Genomic DNA, 14636 nt, shown 5'->3' with positions numbered 1-14636 from the left:
CTCTTCTTCCCTCCATCGCTGTATCCTGCTCATTGTTCCCCCTCCATCTCTATCACCTCCATTCTCCTACCCTATATTCCCTTATTTCATCACAGCCCCAGTTATCTCATTAGCCATTTATAATTTAACCCCGTCACTTGTCCTTTCCTCTCCATCCTCTGTTTACGTGCTGTCCCTTTTCCACCCCACTAATTTTTCTCGCTTTCCCTCTCCATATCCCTCTTCTCCCTCTCCTCCATCCCCCCCAGTACCCGCTCGTTATCCTCGCTGCCTCTATTCTGGGAGGAAAGTGGAATGGCGGCCAGCTGTCTCTGCTGCCCCTGAGCTGATACCCCGGAGCGTGATAGGGAGGGAATATCTGGAACATGTCAGCAGGTCTGTAATAAGATGGTGGGATGGAGAGGGCACACTAATTATGAGGGGATTCCCATCTCACTGATACCAAAACTGCATCAATAATAATTTAGAATCCCCCCATTCTTCATAACATCACACGTCTCTTATAATGATGTCAACAGTAACTCAGTAACCCGGCTCCTGAGTGTCTTATTACCCCTGTGACATCTTATTACAGTAACCCGGCTCCTGAGTGTCTTATTACCCCTGTGACATCTTATTACAGTAACACGGCTCCTGAGTGTCTTATTACCCCTGTAACATCATATTACAGTAACCCGGCTCCTGAGTGTCTTATTACCCCTGTAAGATCTTATTACAGTAACCCGGCTCTTGAAGAGTAAGGGTGATCTAGCAATTTTGTATTTTGTTGTACAGTTTGTCTGCATAGAATGCAAAAGACTAAGGCCTCATTCACACACAACGGAAGAGCAATATTGTATATTGCGTATATACATGTATATACGAGCGTATGTGCGTATATGCGTGCACTATTTGCAATCCCACAATGCATAATTCGTAATAAAAATGTTAATGAACTGTACGCGCGTATATGCGTGCAAACACGAGTATATGCGCTCGCTGAATACTGAAAAATGGCCTGGATGGGAAGGGGGTTTAACACCGCGGATGTCAACTGGTTAATCATAAATAAGCTGCCCGGACGCATCTTGGTTCCATTCTGTTTTTGCGCATTTTTACGCTACGCAAATATACGGCTCCATACGCAGCTATGTGTATGGAGCCATTTATTTGCATATGCTGCATATGGTATGTATATATGTGGGATGCACTGATACCAGTTTTGCGAGTACAAGTACTGATACCTGTCCAAGTACTCACTGACACAAGTACTGATACTTGCCCAAGTCCTCACAGACACAAGTACTGATACTTGCCCAAGTCCTCACAGACACAAGTACTGATACTTGCCCAAGTCCTCACAGACACAAGTACTGATACTTGCCCAAGTCCTCACAGACACAAGTACTGATACTTGCCCAAGTCCTCACAGACACAAGTACTGATACTTGCCCAAGTCCTCACAGACACAAGTACTGATACTTGCCCAAGTCCTCACAGACACAAGTACTGATACTTGCCCAAGTCCTCACAGACACAAGTACTGATACTTGCCCAAGTCCTCACAGACACAAGTACTGATACTTGCCCAAGTCCTCACAGACACAAGTACTGATACTTGCCCAAGTCCTCACAGACACAAGTACTGATACTTGCCCAAGTCCTCACAGACACAAGTACTGATACTTGCCCAAGTCCTCACAGACACAAGTACTGATACTTGCCCAAGTCCTCACAGACACAAGTACTGATACTTGCCCAAGTCCTCACAGACACAAGTACTGATACTTGCCCAAGTCCTCACAGACACAAGTACTGATACTTGCCCAAGTCCTCACAGACACAAGTACTGATACTTGCCCAAGTCCTCACAGACACAAGTACTGATACTTGCCCAAGTCCTCACAGACACAAGTACTGATACTTGCCCAAGTCCTCACAGACACAAGTACTGATACTTGCCCAAGTCCTCACAGACACAAGTACTGATACTTGCCCAAGTCCTCACAGACACAAGTACTGATACTTGCCCAAGTCCTCACAGACACAAGTACTGATACTTGCCCAAGTCCTCACAGACACAAGTACTGATACTTGCCCAAGTCCTCACAGACACAAGTACTGATACTTGCCCAAGTCCTCACAGACACAAGTACTGATACTTGCCCAAGTCCTCACAGACACAAGTACTGATACTTGCCCAAGTCCTCACAGACACAAGTACTGATACTTGCCCAAGTCCTCACAGACACAAGTACTGATACAGTTTTGTTTATTGTCATGTTTTTCTAAAACAATACAGACTACTGATATCAGGACAGTGGTGGAGCGCCAGGACCCAGCTGCAACCACTGCAACCCTGGTAGTTCTCATGAAAATGCCAAGTATCGGCACTGGTATCTGAACTGGTATCGGCACTGGTATCTGAACTGGTATCGGCACTGGTATCTGAACCGGTATCGGCACTGGTATCTGAACCGGTATCGGTGCATCCCTAGTTTTAAGCGACCCGTCTTTTTGCTATGTATATTACTTTTATTCTAGAATTCTATTATAATCACATCTAATGGTCTGCTTATGCTTGAGTTAGGTGTTTAAATAGTATTGAGCATATACTGTATCATGGGCAGTGGTCCGACAATGTTGTAGTATGAGATGTCTGTATGGAATTACATAGAATTGTAATAAAACTATGGACTGTGGTCAGCTCATGTTGGAGGTTCAGAATGATGTCAGTGCTATACTAGAATTGTATTCTAATGAACAGACAGTGTTGGGTCATGTTGGTGGTGTTGACTGGTAAGTCATTCCTGACTGCTGTGAGTACATTCTAAATATATATTGCATTATAACATTTTTGTGTCTTCTGTACAAACATCACCAGCTGCCTAATCTATATGTATTTGCTGCAGGTTATGCTGGAAGAGGCTGCGTCTCACACATGGCTACACAGGAGCCGGAGATTAAGAGCAGCGCCTCCATTATCCCATGTTTCCTCTTTGTAGAGGTATTGCCTTATTCTGTCTTCTACAATGTCCCTACAATAAGAGCATTACTGTCTTATCTGTGTTCATTTTCTGTCCTCTCTCCTTCAATACACTCATCTTCCTGCTCTCCCTTCCCCTGTCATAGTGCCCGGACAATGCTGGTGGTGATGTAACTTATTGCCCATCAGAGTGTGAACAGTAGAGCCCAGTGAACATGGCTTGTCATGCCAGTTTGTGTGGATTTAGTGTGACAATGGATGGATGTGATGGTTGCTTATTGTTAGGAAAAAAAAGTGTTGGAAAGAAACAGACTTTGATGAAAATAGGTATAAAATATCTCCAACACAAGTGCAAATTTGGCCCCAGTCTTGTGCTAATGTGTCTAAATACGATTTTGAGTAATCTCACAAAATAAAAATTTCCACTTGGTGATGGCAACATCTTAGGAACTTGATGTTTGCAAATAATCTCTGCACAATACAGAACACTTCTAATGAGGGATTATTCCTTGAATTAAAATGCTTTAAAATTTGATGTGTTGAATTTGCTAAATATACCAAACTAGCACCCAAAGATTTGTTTTGAGTTGGTGCCAAAATCATCTGCTCCCTTCACCCCATATTGTGGCACCTTTGACCCATAAAAGTAATATAAACACGTAATCTGCATACTTACCATATTTCAAGGTATCTTCAGCCCGGCCCAGGGGCTTCACAGGTCCTCTTCACCTTCTTCTTTATTCAGCTATGGGGGGATCCTGAATGCTGCATAGCGCTCTCTGCAGCATCTCCTCTGCGTCCAGGGTGGGCCCTTGACACTTTGGGCTTACAGAAAGAAGGTTAAATGACACTGGGCATTATTCTACTTAGATGGTGAGCAGCACTGGATCGATGAGTGGGTCAATGTTCAAGGGACTGCACCATATATAGGGTAAATATTGAAGCCAGAGCTACTTTTTTATTTTTAAAATGATCCTGGAGACAAATATAGGTATTTTTACCCAAGCTGCATTTGAACTTCCAAAAGTTGACTGTACAAATGAACTGGACACTGATTGTTATAGGCAATACTACATTTTACTGTTAGAACATGTTTTGCATGATGTGGGTAGAGAGTGTTACATGATGTGGATGGAGAGTCTTTCATAATGAGAATGGAGAGTGTTTCATGATATGGATGGAGAGTGTGATCTGATGTGGATGGAGATTGGGACATGATGTGGGTGGAGAGTGTTTCATGATGTGGGTGGAGAGTGGGACATGATGTGGGTGGAGAGTGGGACATGATGTGGATAGAGAGTGGAACATTATGTAGATGTAGAGTGGGGCATGATGTGGATGAAAAGGCTGACATAATGCGGGTGGAGAGTGTTACATGATGGGAGTAGAGAGTGTTACATGATGTAGGTGGAGAGTGTGTAATAATGTGGATGGAGAGTCTAATATGATGTGAATGTAGATTGTGACATGATGTGAATGTAGAGTGGGGCATGATGAAGATCGAGATTGGGACAAAATGTGGATGGAGAGTGGGATTTGATGTAGATAGAGAGTGGAACATGATGTGGAAGAAGCATGCATGTTGTGGATGGAGAGTGGAACATGATGTGGATGTAGACTGGGATATTATATGGATGGAGAGTGGTACATGATGTGCATGGAGAGTGGAACATTATGTAGATGGAGAGTGGGACATGTTGTGCATGGAGAGTGGAGCATGATGCGTATGGAGAGTGGAACATAATGTGGATGGAGAGTGTGACATGTTGTGGATGGGGAGTGGAGCATGATGTGTATGGAGAGTGGAACATCATGTGAATGTAGACTGGGAGATGATATGGATGGAAAGTGGGACAGGATGTTGATGGAAAGTGGGACATGATGTTGATGGAGAGGGGGTCATAATGTGGATGGAGAGTGGGTAATGATATAGATGCAGAGTGGAACATGATGTGGATGGGAATGGTGACATAATGTGGGTGGAGAGGGTGAGACATACATTGAGGGAGTGTGAGATGACGTGAAGATTGCTCCGAGGTTCCTCAGTCTCTCTCCAGCCTCCTCACTCCTCTAACGCATAATTTCTATCTTCTCCTTCTTCACATCATTTATAATTTTAGGCAAACATCATTCATCTAATTTACTTTTTTTTTCTACTTTATTCCTCAGTCCAACTGTGTCGTCCTCTACTCTGGTTTCTCCCACGTACACCTTTCCGTTTTACCACATCTCCAGTCTCCCATGTAATGTTCTTGTTCCCCTCATCCCCTCTTTCCATACCTTGGCATGCTTTGTCACATCCTCAGCCTCTGTCTTTCTCCTGCTTGCTACTTCCTCTGTTCATACAATTTCCTTCATATAATTTCTTCTTTCATTTAATGGCTTTGAATCTTTCTCATTTGTATTCTTCCATTTTTTCCCCATCATTTCAGACAGTGCGAGAATAGAGTGAACAACAAACCCTGTTCGACTTTTTATAAATCTTCCCCATTTGTGTGCTTTTGATTCTGTTCATTTTTCTGTCTCTGCCCCTTCTGTATGTCTGATTGTAGCCATTGGTCTTGATTCATTATTTGTCTTCTTCTCTCTTGATCTTTGTTTAACTGACAAAAATCTGTCTCTGTTCCTTTTCTCTGTCTGTCCTTTTGGGGTCTCTTTTGATCTGTTTGCTCTTCTGTCCCTGTGGTTGTTCTGTTTTATCTGTTTTGCTCTTCTTGCCTTCTTCTGTGTTGCCTTGTTGTGTTTCTTTCTGACTCGGTTTCTTTTGTCTCGTTCTCTGACCCTTCTGTGTACCAGTTTCCCCCATTCCCATAGTCTGTGTTGTGCCTATCTGTCTAACAATCTTTTTATGTGCTTTCTGATTTGTTTTCTCTGCTGCTGTGATCTTTTGTTGCCCCCTGTTCTGTCTCTTTTATTCTTGATCTGGTTTGTACCCGAGGGTGCCCTCTGGTTTGTGTCTCTGTCCGCTCTTTAATCTTTTTCCAAGTTTTACTTTTGAAGCTCCTTCGTCTTACCTTTCCTTCCAATCTTTGAAGATTTTCAGTCTCTCCTGTCCCGCTTTCACTCTTCTGTCTACCTGCTTATGATTTCTGTATTGTCCCTCTTCTGGTAATTGCCCCTGTTGCGGTCTGAGAAGATGCTCTATTTTCAGCTTGTCCTGATGGCTGGAACCGTCATCCTCTCCTACCACTTTGAATACACGGACACCTTTCCTGTACACTCCCAGGGTTTCTTCTGTTACGACAGCACCTTGTCCAAGCCATACCCAGGTCCGGAGAGCACCAGCCGGGCCCCGCCACGTCTGCTGTACCCCCTGATCACCGTGCTGCCTGTCCTGACGGTAAATATGACATCAGTTTTGCAGTGATACTGAGGACTGTGCCTACTCCATAGCTGAGAACTGTGTGCGAGACATAGACACACTGAAACTCATTGATGTGATGGGTTATGACAGTATGAGAGTGGGAGCTGCCCCCTCCTCGCACACAGGACTGGGCAGTGGTACTCCGCTACAGCGGTTGTCTGAGCCTAGAGCATCCACAGTCCACTTCACTTTATCCTTGTTGTCCGTGTATATTAGTAGATGCCATTCACTTTTATCCAGATGTCTCCTTTTATTTCATTCTGTTATGTTGATATCATACAATGTTTCTACATTAGACATCAACTGCAATATGCATTAAGAGCGGCTGCAGTGTATAATGGAAAACGGGGAAAAGTAGATATAAACCCAACAATCCGTGTACATTTTCAAGAACTGAACTCTGAAAAGTGGTGCCTAGAAAAGGCATGCAGAGGGCAAGGGACTAGTCTCCGATATTGCCTGTGGTCTCCCTGCATGTGATCGCTCCCACATTATCGCCTTACCATACCTTTCTGCATAGGGTTCCCACCTTTTCTTCAAGACAAAATCGAACACTCTACTGCCGCGCGGCAATTTTTTTGAGAGTATACAGTACAGGAGAGAGCAAAGAGAAGCACCCAGGATTGAGAGCGAGGAGAGACAGCCAGAGGGAGAGGCAACCAGGAGAGAGAGATAGGCAGCCAGGAGAGAGAGCGAGGAGAGAAAAAGGAGAGACAGCCATGAGAGAGACAGCCAGGAGAGAAAGTGTGGCGAGAGCCAGGAGAGAGGCAGCCAGGATAGAAAGCGAGGAGAGAAAAAGGAGAGACAGCCAGGAGAGAGACAGCCATAGGAGAGCGAGGAGAGACAACCAGGGGAGAGAGCAAGGAGAGAGCCAGGAGAGAGAGTGAGGAGAGACAGCCAGAGAAAAAGGAGAGACAGCTAGGAGAGAGCGAGAGACAGCCAGGAGGGAGCGAGGAGAGACAGCCAGGGGAGAGAACGAGGAGAGGCAGCCAGGAGAGAGAACGAGGAGAGACAGCCATGAGAGAGACAGCCATGGGAGAGCGAGGAGAGACAGCCAGGGGAGAGAGCAAGGAGAGACAGCCAGGAGAGAGAGCAAGGAGAGACAGCCAGGAGAGAGCGAGGAGAGACAGCCAGGAGGGAGCGAGGAGAGACAGCCAGGAGGGAGCGAGGAGAGACAGCCAGGGGAGAGAACGAGGAGAGGCAGCAAGGAGAGAGAACAAGGAGAGACAGGGAAGGAGAGCAAGAAGAGACAGCCATGAGAGAGAGAGAGAAAAGAAGAGACAGCCAGGAGGATGCGTGAGGAGAGACAGCCAGGATAGACAGGGAAGAGAGACAGCTGGGCTTCCTGATTAGCCAGGCCCACGCTACCTTGGGATGCTGGTATCGATATTCAGTACCAGGGAGTACCAAAAAACAAATATTAGTACTCGTATTCGATGCCAAAAAAACAGTATGGGTGCATCCCTACTTGATCCCATGACAACTGTCAGAGAGGGGGGTTCCCCTCACATTGGAAAGATATCCTCTCACTTCCTGCTGACTCTACAGGACAAGAAGTGAAGTGAAATCTCTCTGAGACACAGATGGCAAAAAAGAAACTGAAAGCAGTTTTCCCCCCATACTATATCCAAAATAACAAAAAAAATGTTTGCTTTAGGTATACTTTAAAGGGTTGTAGGGGAGGGATGGCTTAACCTTCAGGTGGTCCTGTACGTTCAAGAGAACCTGAGGTTTGCTTATCAAAAGGTTTGCTTTCACCCCCTTTCCCAGCATATAGTAACATTTCTTTTGCTCCCCTGCTGGTCTGTTTGTCATCGGGAGGCTAAGGTAATACCCAGTACTTCCGGGTATGGAGGAGCATGGACCTACGCCATGTGACAGCACTGGACCAATCAGCACTATCACATTGGGTGTCTATCACCCTGTGTAAACTACAACTCCAGTGACTTGTAGCTCACACTACACTATCCTTTCATAGAGTGGTGGGAGAGTGAAAGGAAGGTGAGTATATGTTACTCTTGGCCATTTAGGAATGTGCAGGTGGGGATATTGGGGACTATTCACTATGCTGGAATCTCTGAGTCAGAGTGTGTGGAGTGAGTAGTCCTTAATGTACCATGGAAAGGTCTGTCCACTGAAATCATGTATACCCCCAACCAAATGCTCCCTGTTTGAGTGACAGGGTTCTTTATGGAGCAGGATACATTTCTTTTCTCGACAGATCTTGCTGGGAGAGGTATCTGCGGTCTTCATCAACCCACGATGGAGGAGAAAGGAGAAGGTCATCTCATGTGGTGACTGCTGCTTCTTCAACCCTCTGCTGCGTCGTGTGGTCAGGATTCTGGGTGAGTGAGGAGTGGATTATGTAAGTATTGTTCATCTGGTTCATTGGGCCGACTGGTGCTTTCCTGCAGGTTGATATATGCAGGTGGATGGTTTTGTCCCTTCTTTTTTGCCAATAGAACCTGATGGTTCTTTATTTTATGAAGAAATAGAAATGCAGAAAGTTTGGAGTTCATGTGATACAAGGGAAATGTGTAAAGCCTGAAGAATGGATCTAAAGCACCCTGAAAGCTTGTATCTTTAACAACTAAACCCATCTCCGGGAAAACAAAAACAAAAACTACCCTTGCTGTGGGGCTACACCAGCATTGCAAGGGTTAAGTACTAATTTTCGTCTAGGGGACCTAAGAATAGCAGATTTACTCACCTGATCCCCAATCCCCCGGAGGTCAGCATTGTCCTCCTTTCCCCCACCATGTCTATGGTGGAATGTCTATGGAACCTGCATTAGACTTGATGATGTCAGTGGTCCTTAGACCACCGGAGCATCAGGGAGAAGAGGTTGTGGGGACCGGACTAGAGGTCAAGAGGGAGCCGGCAGGAGCAGGGATTGGATAAATCTTCTTTAATCCAGCCCCTAGACAAAAACAAGCACCTAACCCTTGCATTTCAGGGGTAGCCCCACTACAGGAGTAGTTTTTTGGTTTACCCAGAGATGGGCTTTAATTTAGACTATAAAGGGTTTCTAATAAACTCCAAACTTCCTGCATTTCCCTAATGGTACTATACCCTACTACTGCAAGAAATGGTAATACAACTTTCACAATGGGAGTGCTGCTAACACCCATCCGGTGATTTGGGAAGGTATCACAGTGCGTTATCTCAGGGGGTGATTTATTTGAGGTCTCGCAGATGTCTCACTGCCACTGCCCGTCAATGGTTGACCCAGTACAAGAGCATCATATTGGGAGAGCAATAGAAAGGCTTGAGAGGGCAGGCCAGGGCTGCCAACTATAGAGCTACAAGCTCACATGTGCAGATTGAGGGGGCCAGGTTTCAAACTCCCAGGGTGGTTGTATTTCAAGTCTGCTGTATCTTTATAATTTTAAAATGTGAACTCTGGGCACAAAAACAATCATTATAATATATTTCTCAATAGCTGCAAAGAATATAAATCCACTATCTGTGTGTGGATAATCGCATTTTTCTCTTGTCTTTGCTCCCCAGGACTCTTTTCTTTTGGGTTGTTCTGCACAGTAATCTTTGCTGGAGCCGTTCAGACGGTCACTGGAAACCAGGCTCCTCACTTCTTGTCCGTGTGTCGCCCCAATTACACAGCTCTGGGCTGTGTGTCCCACTTACAGTATGTGTCCTCGCTGTACGCCTGCACTGGTGACCCCGAGCTCATCACCGAGGCTCGCAAAGCTTTCCCCTCCAAGCCAGCAGCTTTAGGAGCATACGCTGCTGTTTACACCACGGTGAGTCCTATACATACACCTAGAGATCTGTTTGTCTTCCCATAACAACCAATAAAGTTCCAACTGTCATTTTACAAGCCAATGAAGAAACTCAGACAGTTCTGCTTACAGATAATTTCATACCACAAGCACAGTGAGGGGGACTTATCAAGACTGGAGCAGACAAAATCTGGAGCAGCTATGAATGGCAACCAATCAGCTTCTCTCTCTCATTTTCAATTCTTACCTGAGCAAACTGAACAGAGAAGCCGATTGGTTACCGTTCACAGCAGCTCCAGATTTTGTCTACTAGTTTTGATACATTTCCCCCATTGTGTTTAACGATACATGGCATGAGAATGAGTGCCAATAAATTAAAGGGCCAATCCATCAATAATCAACCAATAAGTTTCATGCAGTGCATGCCAGCCTGTTAAACCAACCAGCAGATTTACTGACCAGATTTTTGCTCCCAGGCTTTCAATTCTAGGGGACAGAGCTGAGGTATCACTCTCTCTGTGAGATTTAATTTCTTGTGCATAACAAACAGTGAAATAAGACTGCTGCCTGACTTATTAATAGCTGCAGCCAAGGGCAGACCTAGAGACCTCGCTGGAAGCCCACCAGCAATTAGAGTAGGAGCCAAGGGCGTGGAATACGGTACTGCAATCAATGACCAGGCCCCTGCTCCCGGTGGGTCAGATTGCCTTCTATACTCCTTTATTGCCCACTCTGTGTAGTCATGTTAATGGCAAGTATGTAAATGGGAAGCGCTCCATCATATATAACAAAAAGTATAATTTCCGGGTAGTATGGTATCAAGTCCACAATGCAGGCACACAGTGGCATTGTTCAGCATCAATGCACCAGCTGTCAGAGGTAACATAACAAGGAGTAATCCTTTCTAGGCCTTTCACCTAATGGGATTGTAATCTGGGGAAATATGACAACTTTTCAGTGTCTAGTGAAGGTTTAGTATTTTTCTTGTTCTATATTGTTATTGAGTTATGGAAATATAAAGCAAAAGATACAGAAACCCCAAATACACATCTGCTTGTAAACATCATAAACATTGACAGGCATGTATGACTTCGTCATTTCAATGTCACTAGAACATATCACAGGGACATACTGTGGTTAGGAATCCAGTCAAGTGATAAGAAATAGGATGGGGAATTAGTGAATTAAGATTGCAGATGTAGGAAAAGTGAGGAATTGAGTGGGAAAGGAAGGGAGAGGGAGTAGAGATGGGAAACGGAAGGATAGAGGAGAAAAAGAGAAAAGAGGAGAGAAAGGAAGAGAAAGAAGGGAGAGAAAAAGAGGAGAAAAGAGAGAAAAGAGGAGAGGAAAAAGAGGAGGGAAAAAAGAAGGAGAGAGAAGAGAAGGAGAGGAAAGAGAGAAAGGAGAAGGAGAGAAAGGAGAAGAAGAACACATGAGAGAAAGGAGAAGGAAAGAAATGAGAAGGAGAGAAAAGAGAAGGATAAAAAAGAGGGAGAAATAGGAGAAGGAGAGAAAGGAGCAGAGAAAGGCGAAGGAAAGAAAAGAGGAGAAGAGAAAGAAAGAGCGCCCCTAAGTTTTCTGAGGTATTTGGGAACACAACCACCCACCCAATTCACAGCTTTTCTTAAATTTGGGCATTGTATCTGTCAGTTTTGCTGTAAATTTTTCATTAGAGAATTTTTACTTCAGTTATAATGAGGGAGTTAGTTACCCCGGCTTACATAATAACTTGTTTTGTTGCTGGTAAAACATAAGTAATGAACTTATATTGGAACTCTGCTTGCAGAGTGCTTCACTTGGGTTTTGAAGTTACAGTATTTTAGTTGAGGGCCTTTATGACCCTTTTGGCACACCTCCCCAAAAAGTTGACTGACATAAAAATATTCTCAGGTGATATCTGTATAATTTGTACTTCTACAGATGTACGTCACGCTGGTCCTGAAGATAAAAGGATCTCGGCTGGTGAAACCATCCCTGTGTCTGACTCTCCTCTCCCCGTCATGGCTGCTCTGTCTGCTGCGTGTTGCTGAGTACCGGAACCACTGGAGGGATGTTCTTGCTGGCACTGTGGTTGGATCTGCTATTGCTGTGTTCCTAGTAAGAACTGAGGATTGCGTGATGTAGAGGAAAGCAGCAAAGTATGGATATGTAGAATATGTAGATCTAAAAGCCGGGCTCTAGGCAAAAAAGCTAAAAACACAAATAAAATGTATATGGTGTCAATCTAGAAATAGACAGATAAGAATATAAACCTATCTTCAAAGGTTTGGGTAGCATCCTGAACAGGTCCGGTCATAGGTGTAGGGAGTCCCTTCTAAAACAGACTGGGGGAAAGCTATCTATCCAAGGAGTCCATATAGCATTTCATATGCCCATTGTGTCATCTTGATGAGCTGTGAGCTTTTCAAAGAGCATGGTATGAGACCTATTATTAAAAAATAGCCAAAGAGAAAGTGTGGGGGTCTTCCATCAACATGTAATCACCCGCTTAGCAGCCGTAAACATGTGCTTACATTGATTCTGGGAGAAACCTCCCAGTGTCTTATTTAGGAGAGTAAAACGAGGTATCCCCTACACACCATACAGCAATGGCGAACATAGGTAGTTTTTTGATGGCGCTCATAGTGATGTCCACGGATGGCGCCATGCAAATCCAAGGTTTGAACAATGAAGATCACCAGCACACGAAGGATGAGATAAATCCAAGTGTTCTTTTATTCAAAGAAGCATGTCACAAGTGTTTAAGGAGCCAATGTTTCAGAAACCACGCAGGGTCCCTTCATCAGGCCAAACATAGTGAACAATGACCATAGTGACTATGTTTGCCCTGATGAAGGGACCCTGCGTGGTCCCGAAACTTTGGCTCCTTAAACACTTGTGACATGCTTCTTTGAATAAAAGAACACTTGGATTTATCTCATCCTTCGTGTGCTGGTGATCTTCATTGTTCAAACCTTATTTAGGAGAGTAACACAGTGGTCCTTCTGGAGTGGAGAACCCATGACCATTATGGTAAATATTGGACTAGAGTTGGAATACGCCTGGACAATCCCACCAGATAGGGACACACATGCCATCTGCTTGACAGCTCCTAAAGCAGTTTAAAGGGTGTGCTGGGAGGCCCCCTAGAGATTGTATGTGGGACAAAGTACCAGCACATGAGTAACTTATAAGTGGGCTCTGAGGTCGACACTGCGGCTGAGCTTGCAGAGGGGCAGGTCCAGATGTGGTCCCAATCATCAGAGTCCCTTTGTATTCCCAGTATCCTAAGCTATTGATGTGAACGCCATGGTCCCTGGGCACTTTGTAAGATATCTGTTTATGCAGTAAATGTTCTACTGTTTCATCTGTATGGAATAAAATGCCATTCAGATTTTATAGTCCTCTAAGAAGAGTAGATTGAGGGCAGAAAAGAGATAACTGAAAAAGAGGAAAAAGGAATTGCTTGATTGCCCAGCTATAACAGCACTGTCTTTGAATGCCCCTCACACCAGGTTACCTGTGTATTGAATAATTTCGGGAGCTCCACCTCCGAGGAGAAGGAGTTACATCAGAAAGAAGAGGATGAGGTCCCTGTACCTGAGAACCTTCATCCTGCGGCACGTGAAAAGTTAAGTGTGGTAAGGGGGGACCTAGTGAGAAAAGAGGAACAGTTCTCATTTATCAGAGAGTCTGAAATAAGAACTGACTCTACAGCCTCATAAGAACCAGACTCAGGCTTCCTTCGCACCTAAGGGTGAGCACACCTAGAGACCTTTTTTTGCTTTTTGAAACGTTTTCATGCACAACTTGTAGTACAGGAGTAGAATCGTGTGTTTTTGGCCCCATAGACTTTTAAATGGGCGCGCCTAAAAAACTTATGTAAACAAGCAAATTTTTTAACAGTTTTTCAGGTGCTCCCATAAAATCCATGAGGCCAAAGCACACAATTATTCTCCAAAAGAAGCTCATGTACTGACTGGCCACAAGTGGCACAACGCCCAGCTGAGAACAGGAGCCATTGAAAACAATGCAATTCCTCTTGTTGAAAGTTGTTGCGCCTAAGCTGGCCATACACTGGTAGCATTTCGACTAAATCCTACTGACATTACCGAAATTCAACCCGTTCGAACCCCCCATTATTCAACAAAAGTTGAACAGACGCCGGTTTTAGAATACAATAGCCCAGCAGGGGTGGGGAATTTCCACATCCATGCTGTTTCTGTGGATAGGGGCATTTAAAGTTTTTTTCTTATTCAGCGACATAGTGTATGGCCAGGCTTAGGGAAAGCAGCTACACAATGCCTAGGTGTGAATGGGGCCCATAAACTTGCATAGGAAGACGAGCAGTTGTGGAATAAAGGATGAGACCTGATTCATTCATATTTTAGACACTTTGATAAAGTGGTAGACTAGCTGTAAGGCAAGGGATGGGGACTATGGGCATGGTTGGTTAGATTGGTGAGGGATGGGGACTATGGGCATGGTTGGTTAGATTGGTGAGGGATGGGGACTATGGGCATGGTTGGTTAGATTGGTGAGGGATGGGGACAATGGGCATGGTTGGTTAGATTGGTGAGGGATGGGG

The 14636-nt window shown here is 44.6% G+C and overlaps 1 protein-coding gene across 2 annotated transcripts in view; it reads left to right on the top strand.

Moving 5' to 3' along the window:
• Positions 1-211: 211 nt before the first annotated feature.
• The window catches only part of PLPPR2 (phospholipid phosphatase related 2), a 16118-nt gene continuing 1693 nt past the window's right edge, over positions 212-14636 (top strand). The window contains exons 1-7 of one of the 2 annotated variants that reach the window (XM_018571739.1): positions 212-375; positions 2892-2986; positions 6117-6305; positions 8551-8674; positions 9840-10090; positions 11990-12166; positions 13564-13679. In XM_018571739.1, coding sequence (XP_018427241.1) covers positions 366-375; positions 2892-2986; positions 6117-6305; positions 8551-8674; positions 9840-10090; positions 11990-12166; positions 13564-13679 — 962 coding nt within the window. In that variant the 5' untranslated portion in view covers positions 212-365. Of the gene's footprint in view, positions 376-2891; positions 2987-6116; positions 6306-8550; positions 8675-9839; positions 10091-11989; positions 12167-13563; positions 13683-14636 lie in introns of both variants that reach the window. The other variant, XM_018571740.1, reaches the window with a different exon arrangement.

The sequence above is a fragment of the Nanorana parkeri genome, unplaced genomic scaffold (genome assembly GCF_000935625.1).
Source record: "Nanorana parkeri isolate BGI_ZX_2015 unplaced genomic scaffold, ASM93562v1 scaffold1825, whole genome shotgun sequence".
Lineage (NCBI taxonomy): Eukaryota > Metazoa > Chordata > Amphibia > Anura > Dicroglossidae > Nanorana > Nanorana parkeri.
This window is presented reverse-complemented; position numbering and strand designations above follow the sequence as displayed.